Source organism: Meles meles, chromosome 4 (genome assembly GCF_922984935.1).
Source record: "Meles meles chromosome 4, mMelMel3.1 paternal haplotype, whole genome shotgun sequence".
Lineage (NCBI taxonomy): Eukaryota > Metazoa > Chordata > Mammalia > Carnivora > Mustelidae > Meles > Meles meles.
The window spans coordinates 117,902,066-117,922,344 of NC_060069.1; the positions used below are offsets into that span (position 1 = coordinate 117,902,066).

The following is a 20,279-nucleotide window of genomic DNA, read 5'->3' on the forward strand; positions in this document are numbered from 1 at the left end:
GCTCGCGGCCTCGCGCAACAGGCCGAGCTCGGTAAGTGCCGTGGTCTCGGTCTGCTGTCCCGAGCCTCTCCTGGACGGGTCGTGAGCGCTCTTCCACCGCCAGAGCGCGGATGCGGGTGGGGCATGGGGGGGAGACCTGAGAGCCGAGCCCCTGGGAGTCTCGGGGGCCGGGGCTGGCGGGCGCTGGTGCTTTCGGGACCGGGGACGCGCGCTGACGCGCTCCGTGATTACGGGGACCGGGGCAGGGAGGACACGCCGGGTCTGGTGCTGCCGGGATGGAGCGGTCGGGTCACGAGTGACCTGGGCACCGAGAGTGGCCCCCGTGAGCCGCCGGTGGTCTGGAGACTGGGACGAGCGCTCGGAAAGTTTGGAGGCGCGGCAGGGAGAGTGAGGCTCGGCTTGGCCCTGGCGGCAGGCTGCCTGGGAGCGCGGCCTCCACGTGGGCTGTGCTCCTGGCCTCAGGTCGGGCCTAGGAGACAGGCTTCCCAGTTGGGAACCTGCAGCCCGGCCTGCGGAGCAGGGCAGCTGTGGCCCTCTGTCCCGCCCTCACTTTAAAATTCCAGCCCCCACGTGCAGTTCACTCAGCACGTGTGACTAACCTGGTGGCCCAACAGTGGGTTGTCCAACAGGTTAGTGAGGCCAGGTTGCTGACTGTTTTCAGGAAGCAGGGGCCTGGGAGTCACAGGATGTGATGAGTCCACTAATTAATTGTAAATTCGGCGCCAGGCCATTGATTTCACTGGACTCGCCTTTAAGTGGAGGAGCCTGATTTTCCCAGCCTCTGCCAGTCTCTTGGATGGATGATTTTGCCTCTCCTGCCTCAGATTTTGTAACGTCGTGGGTCACCAAAATACATGAATGTGGTATAATCCATTTTCTCCTTAAAATGCAGCAAAGACGATAACTGCCAATTACAGCTTTAGGTCAACAAGAGAACCAGTTTTCCCTCTGGATAAACGTTTCTGTTGAGCAAAAAAATGGTTTAGGTGAGCCTAGGCGACCTCCTTACAGGTAATGTTACTGTCCTGTGTGTGTGCTTTTGAGCAGAATTTGACTGTCCTTGGTGTGAATGGATCCAAAATTTCTGTGGAGAATTTACTACGTTCCTGTGGATTTCTAGGCCCCAGCTACCAGAAGGACTAATCCAATAGGCTTGATACGGGGCCCAGAAATGTGCATGGGAACAAGTGTTCCTGGTGACTACCCTGTAAAACACTGCTCTGGAAATTATAAAGACACAGCTCCCACCTCTGGTTGGTAATAACCACTGAGGGCTAGTGTGCCATTCAGCTCTGACAGTGCAGTGGAAAACCCAAGCTACAACTGCCATTAGAATAATCCCCACTGAATAAACTGTTTTCCCCCAACCCTGATTTGTGTTAGGGTTTTGAGGACTTTTCTCTAAAATTACATATAAAAGATGAAAAAGGAGAATTCCACAGACATTTCTTGGGGACCCATGTGCCACGTTGTGTTCTGGGCTCTGGGAACGTGCAGATAGCTGTTGCCCTCAAGAAGCTGTGTTGACTTTTTGTCAGGGAATATTTCTACAGAAAAGGAGGTTAGGACACTTAAAAATATAAAGGCTCTGCTTATATTTATCAGCCGTGGAATGGTTATCAGTATTGATTTTATTGTAGAGTTCATTCTTTAAAGTTGGTTAGGTTAGTTTTTTTTAAATCTATGGACAGCTAGTAAAATATGGACTGAGTTTTGGTTTAATCTTTTTACACTTTAATGTTTACAGTCAACTCAGATTGGGAACATTTGTTTTAACTTTAAAAATGGAAATATAATTGATATATAACATTACTTTCAGGTGTATAACATGATTTTCTATTTGTATACATTATGTGATACCAGTTGCTGTTTGTTTTTTGTTTGTTTTAAGATTTTATTTATTTATTTATTTGAAAGAGTGAGCAAGAGAGGAGAGAGCATAAGCCAGGAGCGGAACACAGGTGGAAGGAGGAGCAGACTCCCCACTGAACAGGGAGCCCACTGTGGGACTATATCCCAGGACCCCGGAATCATGACCTGAGCTAAAGGCAGCCACTTCACAGTCTGAGCCACCCAGGGACCCCCCCACCAATTACTTTCTTATTTCTTTTCTTTTCTTTTCTTTTTTTTTTTTTTTAAAGATTTTATTTATTTATTTGATGTAGAGAGAGAGATCACAAGTAGGCAGAGAGGCAGGCAGAGAGAGAGGGGGAAGCAGGCTCCCTGCTGAGCAGAGAGCCTGATGCTGGGCTCATCCCAGGACCCTGAGACCATGACCTGAGCTGAAGACAGAGGCTTAATCCTCTGAACCAACCAGGCGCCCCCCCTCATTACTTTTTTAAAGCTTTTTTTTTTTTTTTTTTCCCCCTGTAGCTTTATAAAAATATTTACTCTAACTTCTGTTTGGGTGGTCTGTGAGGTTTATGGTCTGGCTTGTGTTGACTTTACTTCTCTAGACAAAGGTTTTTCTTGTTTAATTACTGTATTTTTTAGATTCTAAGATAGGCTTTTTTACTTTTTCTGAAATTGTGATGCATCTTAAGATTTTTACATGTTTAATGTTGTAGGGTGTGTCATCTCTTCTTCCCTCTACCCCCAAAAGCTGTTAAAAAGAATGGTTGTCTTACAAGATGGGTAGTGTGAGAATCAGAAATAGTGTATTTTCCCAGTAACCTCTTAGCCAGTTTCCAATTAGCTGAGCCTCAAATTATTTCAATATGAACATAGAAAAACAAGAAATGCTGTAACTTTTGGCAGTATGAGTAGTGAAATTTATATTCTAACAAAGCATTTGTTATGCAGTCAGTGCTGGGTTCATTTTATTGGTGATTATAGATGGGAAAATGCTTTAAGTGATTTTATTTTCAGCTTAAGTATTTTGTGTACTTCATTTAACCACACTTCCTGGAGAATGTGCTTATACTGTATTTATACAGTGTGCTTAAAGAAAAGCCTTTTGTTATCCTCTTCCTGCTGTCCACATCCCTTAAATAAATTTTAAACTGACCAATTGTGAGAGATAAGAGATGTATGGCTAACTATGAAATTAGTTTTTCATTATAGGATACCTTAATGATACAAACCTTCTGCCAATTTAACACTTTTTTTTAAAAATTGGGAGCAATGTGTTGGGGGTCTCTAAAACCATCCCTAGGTTCAGTCATTTGCTGGGACTCACAGCTGATTTATTAAAGCAACAGACTAGGTGCTTAATTGGCCCCGCAACTAGTTGTGACAATACATGTGAAATATTGCCAACCAGGGAGGCTAATCAGACCCTTCAGAACTCAGGGTTTTTATTGGGGGCCGACCATGTAGGCATCCTCTGCCTGGCACTAAGTTCAGCCAGAATTCCAGACTCCCAAAAGGAAAACTGGTGTTCATTATAAACCACAGTGCATAAATGATATAGGCAAAGTGAGTTACTTTCATTAATTAAAGGTGGTGGGAATGCTCCTGAAACCTAAGTTCTCATACAATAGCCAAACACGGGGCCTTTCGAAGGACAGGCAGTAACTCTTCTGCACTAGTTGTGGTGTTTACTGAATCTGTCTTCATAGCTCCTTGTTTCTATACCACATCTGGGTTCTAAGTACTAGCAGTACTTTGTCTCACTGAAGCCTTGATTCTTCAGTTGAGAAATCAAACTGATCTCGGGAACTTAGGAGGAATAGGGGAAATTTTCGGAAAATGTGACTTATAGATGACATATCCCAAAACGCCGAAATTCGTTTGTTTTTTTTTTTTCCCTAAGCTTAAGCCCTTATTTCTCCAATGCAGGCTTTTAGTGTTGATTTGTAATCGTTTTCCACCTCAGTCCTGTGTTTTCCTCTCAAAAGCACTTGATTTGAGCTGTTTATGGGTACAAAGTTTATAAGCTAAAATGAGACCACTAGAGTTGTTGTATATTTTGATGTTTCCACTTCCTAAATTGCTCCATTTACATTTGGGTTGCATTCATTTATAAATTAGTTGTTCCAGTGTGTAACACGTATTTGCAGGGTACTTTTTTGCCAGGCCAGACCACTGATTCTACTTAGTTCACTGTTTAGTTCCAATACACCTTAGTTGTAATAACAAAAGAGCAGAAAACGGTGTTCTTACAATTCTGCTAGCCCTACAAAACAGAAAACCATAACATCTGTAAGTTACTGGACTTTGGGAAAAATTGTTTTTTATAAACATGATGGTTCTTAGCCTTTTGGGGGGCCAAAAACTCCTTTAAGAATCGGGTGAGAGCAATGTGCCTACCCCCCAAATATACAGATACACATACACTTTGAAATAGAATCAGTTTCTGGAAAGTAATTTGAAATACCATCCTTGAATCCCAGGTGAAGGACAGCAGCATCATAAATGTGACAGTAGTTGCGGTTTGGGGGTAGTTCTGAGAGAGGCTCAACAAAGCTGGGGATGTCGCTACTTAGATGTGGACCAGCAGCAGCATTATTACCTGAGAGCTTGTTAGAAATGCGGAACCTCAGCCCTGCCTCAGCTCTAGATGCCCAGGTGATGGGCGTGCATGTTAAAGTTGGGGGGAGCACTGTGTCTGAGGTTACTGATGTTGGTATTTTATTGTGTCTTCTCTTAGTTTAAAAGTTAAAGCTTTTTAAAGATGGGGTATACCTATCTTTACTCTGAAGCCTCTAACTCGTGGTTTGTTTGTTTTTATTTTTGTTTTTGTTTTTTAATGGGAGCAGGGTTTCCTATAACGTAGCAATTTTCAAGAATAAGCTACAAATCAAAAGTGAGGAGGTTTATGTGGTGAGGAAGAGATTTGGGAACAAGCAGCTTCTCGCTCCCGCCACCAGGCGACGCCACTGGCCCAGGGCACATTGGTTGCCTTCCTGAACAGCAGTTGGGGGTGGTGCTGTGCCGAGGAGCACTTGGCAGTGGGCCCCTCTTGGTAGTTCTCGAGGCAAGCGTTTGTAACTCAAGAGTACATCTAATTAGGTTTGGGACCTGGTGCTGACAGAAGCCAAATTTGGGATTTTTGACTGCCGTGTCAATGGCCGCCGGCTGAACCTGTGACCAGGAATTGCCAAGATAGCAGAACCATTCATTTGGGATCATTATGCCTCCTAATAAACAGACAACGAATTTCACGACTTAGTGCTGATGTACAAGAAAAACATGCTTTCCTTTAGATGAATATGTAATTGGAGTGGTGGTTGAGGCTGAATCCTATCTTGGGACTTATGGTGTTGGCTGGAGGCTCTGTCACATCCGAGAGGAGATGGCATTGACTTCCAAATTCTCCTGAAAATGCCATGGTCACACAAGCTGTGTGTGCATGATCTGCTAACACAGACACTGGCACTCCTAGTAAGCCTAACCATGTGTGTGCTTTGTTCCTTGGTAGGTCCATTTCCTCACTGTTTTGTCTCGAGGACGCAGTGATGCCGAAGAAAGCAAAGCCCACAGGGAAGGGGAAGGAAGAGGAATCTGTTCCCTGTAAGCGGTTGAAGATGGAGGCAGCTGGTGGACCCTGTTCCACTTTGAATTTTGAAAGCCCCAGTGATCTCTTTGAAAGTTTAATCTCCCCCATCAAGACAGAGACTTTCTTCAAGGAATTCTGGGAGAAGAAGCCCCTTCTCATTCAGAGAGATGACCCTGCAGTGGCCACATATTACCAGTCTCTGTTCAGGCTGTCAGATCTGAAGATTCTCTGCAGCCGGGGTATGTACTATGGACGAGACGTGAATGTTTGCCGCTGTGTCAACGGGAAGAAGAAGGTTTTAAATAAAGATGGCAAAGTGCACTTCCTTCAGCTGAGGAAAGATTTTGACCAGAAAAGGGCAACAATTCAGTTTCACCAACCTCAGAGATTTAAGGTAACAGGTTCTCCCCACCACAGAATCGTTTTGTGTGTTAAAGTGCTAACATTTGGCCCCAGATCAGCTCAGGGATGAACCTGGGATGATTAGCGTCCTGCCAGTTTGAGTGCTCTTTAAATCCATTCCAAATTAGAGGAGATCCTGTGTTATCTTTTGGCTAAACTGTTAGAATCACCCAACAACTCGGGGACATGATTCGGTGTCATCACACTGCAAAAACTGTATTGCAAGTTTATAAATTAACATTAAACCTCCAGGAGCATGTTCCGTGGGTGGTTTATGTTTTGGTGTGTATGATAGACATTTCTATTTGGTTTGTCCTGTCATTATAATTTAAAACATGATAGTGTCAGGGTGATCATTTTCTTCTTGAAGTTGGTCCCTTTACGAGCTAAGTAGAGGCTTTGGAACTGTGACCAGGTAAAGTACCAGATGCATGTTTAAGAAAGAGACTTTACCCTTATTAACAGCCTCCAGATAGCTTGGAGGGTGTGGGTCCTGGAACTACTCCCAGGGAGGCCATCATAGGTGGAAAGTAGCTTTGATATGCAAGTCTGGGAGTCTTGGCTCACTTTTTATTTATTTTATATCAGGCTTAACATTCAAGAAGTAATTGACTTTCTCTCTGCTCAGTTTCTGCTTCATAAAATAGAATCTTAGTTAATCTGCTTTTGTAGAGGTTTGAGATCTTTAGATAACATGTGGCCGGGAACAAATGAGGGCCTCTTTTCAGTTCAGAAATCCCCTTTCATGACCCATGGCTGAACCAAAATGGCAGCATGGGAGGAGGAGGAGAGCTGTCTATGAGGTTCCCTGGTGAGGATTCTGGCTGTGTGTTGGCTCCTGGGACTTTGTCATCAGTTATCAGTACTGTTTCCTGTGACTGAATGTAGTTGCTTTGTTAGAGCCCATTGGCCAGATCTAGTGAATGCCTTTTCCTCTCTTGTCTAGAGGAACTTGAACCTATTTGTGCTCTGGATAAAGTATAAGTATTCTTAGATGTTTCAGTACAAGTCCTGATTTCAGATAGTCCATCTCATGCAGTCATAAGAAGTTGAATTGTTCCTGGAATGCCAACCTTTTGGCCCAAACACTGAAAAAGAATTTATAAATAACTTGCCAGACCAAGTCATGATTTTAATTCAGGAAATATGGATACCATGGTGCTTCTCTCTGAGCTAGTCCTTGACTTTTTTTTAAAAAGTGGGTTTTAGGGGCGCCTGGGTGGCTCAGTGGGTTAAATCCTCTGCCTTCGGCTCAGGTCATGATCCCAGGGTCCTGGGATCGAGCCCCACATCAGGCTCTCTGCTCAGCAGGGAGCCTGCTTCCCACCTTTCTTTCTCTGCCTGCCTGTCTGCCTATTCATGATCTCTGTCAAATAAATAAAATCTTAAAAAAAAAAAAGTGGGTTTTAGACACTTAATAACTATGAATATGAAAGGTCAACGAAGTTGATTATATGTAATTTGGTAACAAACTAGTAAAAGGTTATCATTTGCCATATGTGTGGTGTCCTTGGTGGCTGTCTCTCAACATAGCCAGTGATGAATTGCCTCTAAACTTTTTCTATCCCGATATTAATATGCACATTCCTAAACACACACACTAAACCTAAACCTCCTCATAATAAATTATTTAGAACCCAGCATCCATTTAAGAGGGTGAGCTCCTATAGGTCTCTCAAGTGGTGGAAAGTGAAAATTAGCAGGGTACATCCCAGTCTAGCCTGGGTGGCTTAATCAGTTAGATGTCTGCCTTTAGCTCAGGTCATGATCCTGGGGTACTGGGATCGAGTCCTGCATTGGGCTCCCTACTCTGCAGGGAGCCTGCTTCTCCCTCTGCCTCTCTCTCTCTCTCTCACATCTCTCATGAATAAATAAATTTTTTAAAAAATCTTTAAAAAAAAGACAGGGTTTTGTTTTAAGATTTTATTCATTCATTTGACAAAGAAAAGAGCACAAGCAGGAGGAGCAGGAGAGGGAGGAAGAGGCTCCCTGCTCGGCAGGAAGCCAGACATGGGGCTCGATCCCAGTACTCTGGGATCATGACCTGAGCCAAAGGCAGACACGTATGACTGAGCCACCCAGGTGCCCCAGAAGACAGGTTTTAAGAGCCTTGTTTATGCCTAAGTAAGTCAGTGTTGGTGAGGCAATAACACTTGTATATTGCCTTGCAATTAAGTTGTTTTATCAGTCTTAGTGGGGGAGTACTCATTTTACAATGAAGATGCTAAAGTCATTTAGTTTGTAACTACAACTTCAACTGAGGTGGTTTGACTTCATATCTCTTTCTACTAGGCTATACTTGGCAGAATCAGAAGCTAAAGGTCCAGGAAAAATGGAAAAATTGTGTAACTCATAGACCCAGATGCTTGAGCTGGGACCCATAAAGTCACCCATCTGGTCCTGAGATGCCTCTCAGGCCATCAGAAGGAGAAGCCCTGGTTTTCTAATGGTTCCAGTTATAGTATGCATGTAATTGCAGAGCCAGATCCTGCTGGCCCCTCCCTGGTATAAATTAGGCTCTTTGGGGGTTCTCTTAACTCCTTGGAGCACTCAGAAGCCATTAAGTTATTCTTCCTTTGTTAAGTAGAACCCTTGATCTATAAATGGATCAGTAGTCCAGTGGTCTTTATAAAGGTGTCTCCCAAAGTGCTTTTCCTACTGACATAATTCTTTCCCGCTTGATACTTTTAATATTGTAGATCCTTTTTTAGTCAAATGATAAGACTGACTCCCAAGCTGTGGTCATTGGCTGACTCCCCAAATTTTTAAAAATACATTTTAGTGTCTTTTGTGTGCCAAGCACTGTACATTCATATCCTTGAGACTGAACGTCTTTAATATCCGTTAGTGTCCTCATAGTGACTTGTGTTTCCTTTAAGATGATTCCTAAAGGGGCGCCTGGGTGGCTCAGTGGGTTAAGCCGCTGCCTTTAGCTCAGGTCATGATCTCAGGGTCCTGGGATCGAGTCCCGCATCTGGCTCTCTGCTCAGCGGAGAGCCTGCTTCCCTTCTTCTCTCTGCCTGCCTCTCTTGTGATTTCTCTCCGTCAAATAAATAAATAAAATATTTAAAAAAAAAAAAAAATGATTCCTAAAGAGGCAGTATGGAGTCAGGACTAAAGGGCTCCAGCCAAACTGCCTGGATTTCAGTCCTGGTTCCATCATATGTTAGCTGTGTGTTCTCGTTTGGTTTCCTCATCTGTGAAGCGGACATTAAGACATTGCTCCCCTTATGGGACAGGGTTGTTGGGAGGGTTATATAACCAGTGTGTGTAAAGCACTTGGAAACAGGGCCTGACAGAGAGGGGCTAAGACCTGCCTGGCCTGATTGCTCCCCTCCTCTCCTCATCTGCTTGGGAAAATCAACATTCATAGTCTCTCTCGCAGGAACTACTATAGAACTCTCCCTGCACACCCCCGCACCGCTCCCCACCTGCAAAAAAATTCTTGTTCTTTAATAAGTCTTTCCCATTTCAGGTGAACGAGGTACTAATTAATTACCTAGCCAAATCTAGGAGGGTTTTAATCCCCTTCCCCTTCCCTAACCCCGTTGTACTTCGTCATAATCCCTCACAGCCCGTGCTACTTCCAGGGTGCATCTCCACCTCCTCTTGCCCCCACCACCCTGCTCATCTCCGGCCTGGGATCCTGCCTTAATAGCTTCCCGACTGATATCTCTTGGTTTTTTCTAGGCCACTGTCCACACAGTAGCCAGAGTGAGCTTTCACAAATGTACATTAGCCCTCAACTCCATGGTCAACTAATCTTTGACAAACCAGGAAAGAATGTCCAATGGAAAAAAGACAATCTCTTCAAAAAATGGTGTTGGGAAATTTGAACAGTTGCATGCAGAAGAATGAAACTGGACCATTTCCTTATACCGCACACAAAAACAGACTCAAAAATTGGATGAAAGACCTCAATGTAAAACAGGAATCCATCAAAATCCTTGAGGAGAACACAGGCAGCAACCTCTTCGACCTCAGCCGCAGCAACTTCTTCCTAGAAACATCACCAAAGGCAAGAGAAGCAAGGGAAAAAATGAATTATTGAGACTTCATCAAGATCAAAAGCTTTTGCACAGTAAAGGGGACAGTCAACAAAACCAAAAGACAACTGACAGAATGGGAGAAGATATTTGCAAACAACTTATCAGATAAAGGGCTAGTATCCAAAATCTATAAAGAACTTGTCAAACTCAACACCCAAAGAACAAATAATTCAGGCAAGAAATGGGCAGAAGACATGAACAGACATTTCTGCAAAGAAGACATCCAGATGGCCAACAGACGCATGAAAAAGTGCTCCACATCACTTGGCATCAGGGAAATACAAATCAAAACCACAGCGAGATACCACCTCACACCAGTAGAATGGCTAAAATTAACCAGTCAGGAAATGACAGGTGTTGGCGAGGATGCCGAGAAAGGGGAACCCTCCTACACTGTTGGTGGGGATGCAAGCTGGTGCAGCCACTCTGGAAAACAGCATAGAGGTTCTTCAAAAAGTTGAAAAGAGAGCTACCCTATGACCCAGTAATCACACTACTAGGTATGTACGCTAAAGATACACATGTGTGATCCAAAGGGGCACAGGCACCCAAATGTTTATAGCAGCAATGTCCACAACAGCCAAACTATGGAAAGAACCTAGATGTCTGTCAACAGATGAATGGATAAAGAAGATGTGGTGTACACACACACGCACACATACACACACACAAATACTATGCAGCCATCAAAAGAAATGAAATCTTGCCATTTGCAACAACATGAATGAAATTAGAGGGTATTATGATAAGCGAAATAAGTCAGAGAATTATCATTTGATCTCTCTCCTATGAGGAGTGTGATAGGCAGGACAGGGGTTCGTGGTGGGAATGGAGGGAAAAATGAAACAAGATGGGACCAGGAAGGGAGACAAACCATAAGCAACTCTTATCTCAGGAAACAAACTGAGGGTTGCTGGAGGGCGGTAGGGACAGGGTGGCTGGGTGAGGGACACTGGGGAGGGTATGTGCTATGGTGAGTGCTGTAAATTGTGTAAGACTGATGATTCACAGACCTGTACTTCTGGGGCAAATAATACATTATATGTTAATTTAAAAAAATAAAAAGTTTCCACCCTAGTGCAGAATACTATAGAAAACCGAGAAATCGGCAAGGCAGGGAATCAGGAGTCATGCAGGATTTTAAGCAGGACAATGATAACATCTAATGTATATATATTTTTAAATTTAAAAATTTTTTTATTAACATATATTATTAGCCCCAAGGGTACAGGTCTGTAAATCGCCCGGTTTACACATTTCACAGCACTCACCATAGCACACACCTTCCCCAATGTCCATAACCCCACCACCTCTCCCTGGCAACCCTAAGTTTGTTTTGTGATGTTAAGAGTCTCTTATGGTTTGTCTCCCTAACAATCTCATCTTGTTTATTATTTTCCTACCCCCCAAACTCCCCATGTTGCCTCTCAACTTCCTCATATCAGGGAGATCATATGATAATTGTATTTGACTGACTTTATTTCGCTCAGCATAATACCCTCTAGTTCCATCCACGTCGTCGCAAATGGCAAGATTTCATTTCTTTTGATGGCGGCATAGTATTCCATTGTGTATATATACCACCTCTTCTTTATCCATTCATCTGTTGATGGGCATCTAGGTTCTTTCCAGTTTGGCTATTGTGGACATTGCTGCTATAAACATTTGGGTGCACGTGCCTCTTCGGATCACATTTGTATCTTTAGGGTAAATAGCTAGTAGTGTGATTGCTGGGTCATAGGGTAGCTCTCTTTTCAACTTTTTGAAGAACCTCTATGCTGTTTTCCAGAGTGGCTGCACCAGCTTGCATCCCCACCAACAGTGTAGGAGGGTTCCCCTTTCTCGGCATCCTCGCCAACACCTGTCATTTCCTGACTGGTTAATTTTAGCCATTCTACTGGTGTGAGGTGGTATCTCGCTGTGGTTTTGATTTGTATTTCCCTGATGCCAAGTGATGTGGAGCACTTTTTCATGCGTCTGTTGGCCATCTGGATGTCTTCTTTGCAGAAATGTCTGTTCATGTCTTCTGCCCATTTCTTGCCTGAATTATTTGTTCTTTGGGTGTTGAGTTTGACAAGTTCTTTATAGATTTTGGATACTAGCCCTTTATCTGATAAGTTGTTTGCAAATATCTTCTCCCATTCTGTCAGTTGTCTTTTGGTTTTGTTGACTGTCCCCTTTACTGTGCAAAAGCTTTTGATCTTGATGAAGTCTCAATAATTCATTTTTTCCCTTGCTTCTCTTGCCTTTGGTGATGTTTCTAGGAAGAAGTTGCTGCGGCTGAGGTCGAAGAGGTTGCTGCCTGTGTTCTCCTCAAGGATTTTGATGGATTCCTGTTTTACATTGAGGTCTTTCATCCAATTTTTGAGTCTGTTTTTGTGTGCGGTATAAGGAAATGGTCCAGTTTCATTCTTCTGCATGCAACTGTTCAAATTTCCCAACACCATTTTTTGAAGAGATTGTCTTTTTTCCATTGGACATTCTTTCCTGGTTTGTCAAAGATTAGTTGACCATGGAGTTGAGGGTCCATTTCTGGGCTCTCTATTCTGTGTCAGTGATCCGTGTGTCTGTTTTTGTGCCAGTACCATACCGTTTTGATGATTACAGCTTTGTAATAGAGCTTGAAGTCTGGAATTGTGATGCCACCAACGTTGGCTTTCTTTTTCAACATTCCTCTGGCTATTTGGGGCCTTTTCTGGTTCCATATAAATTTTAGGATTATTTATTCTCTTTCTTTGAAAAAAATTGATGGTATTTTGATAGGGATTGCATTAAATGCATAGATTGCTTTAAATAGCATAAGCATTTTCACAATATTTTTCTTCCAATCTATGAGCATGGAATGTTTTTCCATTTCTTTGTGTCTTCCTCAATTTCTTTCACGAGTACTTTATAGTTTTCTGAGTACAGATTCTTTGCCTCTTTGGTTAGGTTTATTCCTAGGTATCTTATGGTTTTTGGGTGCAATTATAAATGGGATCAACTCCTTAATTTCTCTTTCTTCTGTCTTGTTGTTGGCATATAGAAATGCAACTTATTTTTGAGCATTGATTTTATATCCTGACACTTTACTGAATTCCTGTACAAGTTCTAGCAGTTTTGGAGTGGAGTCTTTGGGTTTTCCGCATAGGTGTCATATCATCTGCAAAGAGTGATAGTTTGACTTCTTCTTTACCAATTTGGATGCCTTTAATTTCTTTTTGTGGTCTGATTGCTGAGGCTAGGACTTCTAGTACTATGTTGAATAGCAGTTGTGATAGCGGACATCTCTGCCATGTTCCTGACCTTAGGGGAAAAGCTCTCAGTTTTTCTCCATTGAGAATGATATTCACTGTGGGGTTTTCATAGATGGCTTTGATTATATTGAGGTATGTACCTTCTTTCCCTTCCCTTTGAAGAGTTTTGATCAAGAAAGGATGCTGTACTTTGTCAAATGCTTTTTCAGCATCTATCGAGAGTATCATATGGTTCAAGTTCTTTCTTTTATTAATGTATTCTGTCACATTGATTTGCAGATATTGAACCAACCTTAAAGCCCAGGAATAAGCCCAGTTGGTTATGGTGAATAATCCTTTTACTGTACTGTTGGATACTATTGGCTAGTATTTTGGTGAGAATTTTTGCATGTGTGTTCATCAGGGATATTGGTCTGTAATTCTCCTTTTTGATGGGGCCTTTGTATGGTTTTGGGATCAAGGTAATGCCTCATAAAGTGAGTTTGGAAGTTTCCCTTCCATTTTTACTTTTTGGAACAGTTTCAGGAGAATAGGTATTAATTCTTCTTTAAATGTTTGCTAGAATTCCCCTGGGATGTCATCTGGCCCTGGGCTCTTGTTTGTTGGGAGATTTTTGATGACTGCTTCAGTCTCCTTACTGGTTATGGGTCTGTTCAGGTTTTCTATTTCTTCCTGGTTCAGTTTTGGTAGTTTATACGCCTCTAGGAATGCATCTAGTTCTTTCAGATCATCACATTTGCTGGTGTATAGTTGCTCGTAATAATTTTTTGTATTTCTTTGGTGTTGGTTGTGATCTCTCCTCTTTCATTCATGATTTTATTAATTTGGGTCTTTTTTCTTTTGGGTAAGTCTGGCCAGGGGTTTATCAACCTTATTAATTCTTTCAAAGAACCAGCTCCTGGTTTCATTGATATATTCTACTGGTCTTTTGGTTTCTGTTTCATTTGTTTCTGCTCTGATCTTTATTATTTCTCTTCTCCTGCTGGGTTTAGGCTTTCTTTGCTATTCTTTCTTCAGCTCCTTTAGGTGTAGGGTTAGGTTGTATACTTGAGACCTTTCTTGTTTCTTGAAAAGCTTGTATTGCTATATACTTTTCTCTCAGGACCACCTTTGCTGTGTCCCACAGATTTTGAACAGTTGTGTTTTCATTTTCATTTGTTTCCATGAATTTTTTCAATTCTTCTTTCATTTCCTGGTTGACCCATTCTTTCTTTAGTAGGGTGCTCTTTAGCCTCCATGTATTTGAGTTCTTTCCAACTTTCTTCATGTGGTTGAGTTCTAGTTTCAAAGCACTGTGGTCTGAAAATAGGCAGAGAATGATCCCAGTCTTTTGGTACCAGTTGAGACCTGATTTGTGACTCAGGATATGACCTATTCTGGAGAATGTTCCATGGGAACTAGAGAAGAATATGTATTCTGTTGCTTTGGGGTGGAATGTTCTGAATACATCTGTGATGTCCGTCTGGTGCATTGTGTCATTTAAAGCCTTTATTTCCTTGCTGATCTTTTGCTTAGATGATCTGGCCATTTCAATAAGGGGAGTGTTAAAGTCCCCTACTATTATCATGTTATTGTTAATGGGTTTCTTTGATTTTGTTATTAATTGGCTTATATAATTGGTTGATCCCATGTTAGGGGCATAGATATTTAAAATTGTTAGATATTCTTGTTGGATAGATCTTTTAAGATTGATATAATGTCCTTCATCTATTATTATGGTCTTTGGCTTAAAATCTAATTTATCTGTTACAAGGATTGCCACCCAGCTTTCATTTCGTGTCCATTAGCATCGTAAATTGTTTTCTACCCCCTCACTTTAAATCTGGAGGTGTCTTTGGGTCTAAAATGAGTTTCTTACAGACAGCATATCATTGGGTCTTTTTTTTTTTTAAATCCATTTTGATATTCTCTGTCTTTCGACTGGAGGCATTTAGCACATTTACATTCAGGATAACTATTAAAAGATATGAATTCAATGTAATTGTATTGTCTGTAAGGTGACTATTACTGTATATTGTCTCTGTTCCTTTCTGTTCTATTACTTTTAGGCTCTCTCTTTGTTTAGAGGACGCCTTTCAATATTTCCTGTAGGACTGGTTTGGTGTCGGCAAATTCTTTTAGTTTTTGTTTGTCCTGGGAGTTTGTTATCTCTCTGTTTATTTTCAGTGATAGTCTAGCTGGATATAGTATTCTGGGCTGCATATTTTTCTCGTTTTGTGCTCTAAATATATCATGCCAGTCCTTTCTGGCCTGCCAGGTCTCTGTGGATAGGTCTGCTGCCAATCTAATATTTCTACCATTGTGTGTTACAGACTTCTTTTCCCAAGCTACTTTCAGGATTTTCCTTTTGTCACTGAGACTTGTGAGTTTTACTATTAGATGACAAGGTGTTGACCTATTTTTATTGAATTTGAGGGGGGTTATATGTGTCTCCTGGATTTTGATACTTGTTCCCGTAGCCAAATGAGCGAAATTCTGCACTGTAATTTGCTCTAATATACCTTCTGCCTCTCTCTCTCTTTTTCTTCTTCTGAGAGCCCAATTATTCTAATATTGTATCACTTATCTCTTGAGTTCTCCCCTCATAGTCAAGTAGCTGTTTGTCTCTCTTTTTCTCAGCTTCTTTATTCTCCATCATTTGGTCTTCTGTATCACTAATTGTCTCTTCTGCCTCATTTATCCTAGCAGTTAAGAGCCTCCATTTTTTATTGCACCTCATTAATAGCTTTTTAGATTTCAGCTTGGTTAGGTTTTAGTTCTTTTATTTTTCCAGAAAGGGTTTTTTTCTTCCCCCCTTCGGAAAGGGATTCTCTAGTATCTTCTATGCTTTTTTCCAAGCCCAGCTAGCATCTTGATAATCGTCATTCTGAACTCTGGTTCTAACATATTACTAATGTCCGTATTGATTAGGTTCCTAGCCGTCAGTACTGCCTCTTGTTCTTTTCTTTTGAAGTGAGTTTTCCTGCCTTGTCATTTTACCCAGCTAAGAATAGAGGAATGAGAGAAAAAATACTAAAAGGGTAGCAATGACCCCAGAAAAATATACCCTAAGCAAATCAGAAGAGACCTGAAATTGGGGAGAAAAGAAAGGAGAGAGAAGGAAACACACACACAAACACACACACACACACACACACACACACACATATATATGCTTATATATATGTATATATATGATTAGAACAGAACCACACACTTGATTTTTGGCTGTATTTTCATCTGTTAGAAGAAACAACCTCCCCAAATTTTAAAGAAAGAAAACATATAAAGAATGAAAAACATATGTATACAAAAATAAACATGATGAAGGAATGGAATATGACTGTAAAGATGAAAATGAAAAAAGATTCTAAAAAAGGAATTGATAGGACAAGAAGTTGGTTGAATAAAGAAAAAAGGAAAGAAAGAAAGAAGAGAATGTGATTGGCCTGGAGACTAGAACAAACCCATACATTAGATTTAGGGTATATTTTGATCTGTTAGAAGAAACTATACACCAAATTTTAAAGAAAGTAAAATTTACATGTATACAAAAAATAAGGTTAAATGCAATAAAGGGATAGAATATTATTACAAAAATGAAAATTAAGGGTGCCTGAGTGGCTCAGTGGGTTAAAGCCTCTGCCTTCAGCTCAGGTCATAATCCCAGGGTCCTGGGATTGATCCCCACATAGGGCTCTCTCTCAGCAGGGGGCCTGCTTCCTTCTCTCTCTCTGCCTGCTTCTCTGCCTACTTAGTTTAAAAAGGTTAAAATAGGAAAGAGGAAAAATTAACAAAAATAGAGTAAGAAAAAAATAAAATTTAAGAAATTTAACTTTGAAAGACTAAAGAATCATGGGGAAAAAGCCATGAATTCTATGTGCTATGTTCCCCTATGTCTGGAGTTCCCACTGTTCTCATTGATCGTGAACTTGGTCTTGGCTGGATGTTCTTGTTGATCTTCTGGGGGAGGGGCCTGTTGCAGTGATTCACAGATGTCTTTGTCCTAGGTGGAACTTCACCATCCTTGCCAGGGGCCAGTTTAAGGAATCTGTGTGGGTTTGCCTCTGTAGCTTTTGTTCCCTGAATTCTTTGCGTACAACTTTAGAGGACGGGAATGAGGATAGCGGCCTCAAATTTCTAGTCCCATAGGAGCCAAGAGCTCAGAGCCCCACTCTTGTCTCCGGCTGCGCTCTGTGCTCTCCCAGCCTGTGACCAAGTGTTTCTATCTCTGGCACACAGCCCCGTATGGAGTCTCTAAACCCAGCAGATTCCTACAGTGTGTTCCCGCACTGCTCCTCCCAGAGGGGGAAGGAAGGGGACTCCTCGGATCTGCCACTTGTGGGGTCCTTGCTCGAAGAGCAGTGGCCCATTGGTGCCAGAAATCATGGTTTAGGGCAACCCTGAGGTGAGAGCCCACTCTTCGGCTCTGTCTCTGCAGCCGGCTTCCCTACTCTAATACTTGGGGGCTCTGCCACATTCAGGTACCCTCAGTCTTTCTGTGACCCTGAGTGTCCTGAGACCACATAAGGGCTCCCCCCACCCCCCACCCCTGCTTAGCTTCTGGAGCAACATCCCTCAGTGGAGCAGATTTCTAAAAGTTCCGATTTTGTGCTGCGCTGCTCTACTGCTTGCCGGGAGCCAGCCCCTCCCCCCGCGGACTATTTTCCTGTATGTTGCCTCGGATTCACTTCTCCACGCATCCTACCTTCCAGAAAGTGGTCGCTTTTCTGTTCCTAGAATTGCTGCTATTCTTTTCTTCGATCTCCTATTGAGTTTTAGGTGTTCAGAATGGTTTGATAACTGTCTAGATGAATTCCTGGGACCCGATGAAATTTAGATCGCCTGCTGCTCCACCATCTTCAGGATGGAAGCTTCTTGAGGGCAGAGCTATTGGCTCTTTCACTGCTGAATTCTCAGGTATCTGGAACATGAAGCTGTGCAGTAAAGACTTGCTAAGTGAATAAGAACATGTTCTTGCTCTTGTTGCTGACATATTTTTCACCTCTTCTCCCACCTTCCTTCCTTTCTTTTTAAGGATGAGCTTTGGAGGATCCAGGAGAAGCTAGAATGCTACTTTGGCTCCTTGGTTGGCTCGAATGTGTACATAACCCCTGCAGGATCCCAGGGCCTCCCACCCCATTATGATGATGTGGAGGTAAGAGGAAGAAAATTGTTCTGCTCAGGGAAGGAGTCACTGCAAGTGACTGAGTTAGATGTCGGGATTCAGTTCAGCTCCCTGTCCTTCTTGCTGTGTGGTCCCAGAGATCTTGACCCCACCGAGATGTTGGGTCAGATCAATTCCGTCAAACTGGTTTCCTGCTCCTTCTCAAAGGGGAGAGGTGGTTCCTAGGTTTACTAATATAAAGAGCTACACACTCCTTTGAACAGGTATTTATTGAATCTGTGTATAGAAAAGTGTGATTGGCTTTTTCTCTAATTTCACAACGTAAGGGTTTTAGTAAAGTGAGGTCACAAGTAATCCTTACATCTGCTTTCATTTTGTCTTTTTTCTGGAGCTGCCAAAAATAGATAATTATTTCCATTTGTGAAAATCTCGGGGCAGCTTGAATGAAGGTCATGGTTTCACTTAAGGTCTGGCCCCTTGACAAGTTGTTGGTTCACTGTCATGTGGCTGCCAAAAAAGTTAACTCTTTGGCTTAGGGAGTCTGTTGCTTTCCTTTTATGCTAAGACAGGTTATGAACACAGATTTATTAGTAAAAAGCCCCTTTTCGCCCCTTTGAAAGCATTTTCATACCAATACATTGCCTAAAAGTTTTTTTTTTTTTTAATATATTTTTTTTTATTATTTATTTGACAGAGAGAGATCACAAGTAGGCAGAGAGGTAGGCAGAGAGAGGGGAAGGAAGCAGGCTCCCTGCTAAGCAGAGAGCCCGATGCGGGGCTGGATCCCAGGACCCTGAGATCTTGACCTGAGCTGAAGGCAGTGGCTTAACCACTGAGCCACCCAGGTGCCCCTGCCTAAAAGTTTTTGTTTTTGTTGTTAATATTTTAAGCAGAGCTTTGAGATAACTTTGGCTGAATGAAGAATAAAAAAACTTGAAGTATTCCTGTCTGCCAAGGATGATATTCAGGATTTTAAACCCTGCGGAATATATGAAGCTTAGTTTTTCCATCGGAGATTATGGGCTTTCAGCTGTCTGATGGAAGATTTAAAGGCAGGAGATAGGGGGATATAAAGAACCCAGTGAGGCTTTATTACAGTGAAGAGAATGAATATCCTTCCAGTATCGGGGCTCATGATTGCCTGTTTTTAAAAGTGAAAACCGGCAGTGACAACTTTTAAGTGTAGAGTGAAATGCCTCACTAATCTCTCATTTTTATTTTTTATGTGAAATTTGTAATCCATCTGAGCCTTTGGAGGGCTAGTCCTCTAGCACCACTCTGCCATGTGAGTTGTCAGGAAGCTCGCTGACACTCCTGGGCTCTGTGGCTCTCTGTAGGTCTTCCTCCTGCAGCTGGAAGGAGAGAAACACTGGCGTCTCTATCATCCGACTGTACCCCTGGCCCGGGAGTACAGTGTGGAGTCCGAGGACAGGATTGGGAGGCCAACCCACGAGTTCACGTTGAAGGTACGGGACTTCCGTCCTGGCTGCTGCTCCTGACACAGATTTCAATTTGGGTTTTAGTGTGTGTTCAGTGGTCCCTGTGGGAATATATGCAAGAGTGTGGGTCGGACTGGCTCTCACTCATTAATGCATGCAGCTTCTAAAGGAGACTTGGTGTTTATACCTGTAGAACGACTGAGGAAACATTAAGTTCATTTTCCAAACAACTATCTCCAAATATAATCCAAGTTCAACACGAATGGATTGTGAATTGGCTGACCACCAACTTCTCTAGAGTAGAAGCGGGAGGTTTGGCCTTGGGCAGCTTCACCAAATCTAAGCCAGCCCTTGGGACCTAGCTGTAGCTTGCTTAGTCAGAGCACAGCCAGGGACCCCTTAGTTTTTTTTCTTTGGTGAAATTCTAGCACGACCCACTGTCCTCCTGATTGTACAGTAGACTCTCTGAACTCCCTCGCCTTCTCCCTGTGTATAGTCACCAAAAGAATAGTAGTAATCTTTTGCATATGGTAATAAGAAATCTTCCTCCAGGAAGCCAGGTGGCTTGATCATGGTGACTAGTTCGCTGGCCTTTTGCTATAGAGA

The 20,279-nt window shown here is 42.3% G+C and overlaps 1 protein-coding gene across 3 annotated transcripts in view; it reads left to right on the forward strand.

Annotated features, from left to right (window-relative positions):
• RIOX2 (ribosomal oxygenase 2) overlaps window positions 1-20,279 on the forward strand; it is a 33,026-nt gene continuing 12,747 nt past the window's right edge. For 2 of the 3 annotated variants that reach the window (XM_046001876.1, XM_046001878.1), the window contains exons 1-4: window positions 1-31; window positions 5,363-5,834; window positions 18,145-18,264; window positions 19,572-19,700. In XM_046001876.1, coding sequence (XP_045857832.1) covers window positions 5,400-5,834; window positions 18,145-18,264; window positions 19,572-19,700 — 684 coding nt within the window. In that variant the 5' untranslated portion in view covers window positions 1-31; window positions 5,363-5,399. Of the gene's footprint in view, window positions 32-97; window positions 117-5,362; window positions 5,835-18,144; window positions 18,265-19,571; window positions 19,701-20,279 lie in introns of those variants that run through there. The other variant, XM_046001877.1, reaches the window with a different exon arrangement.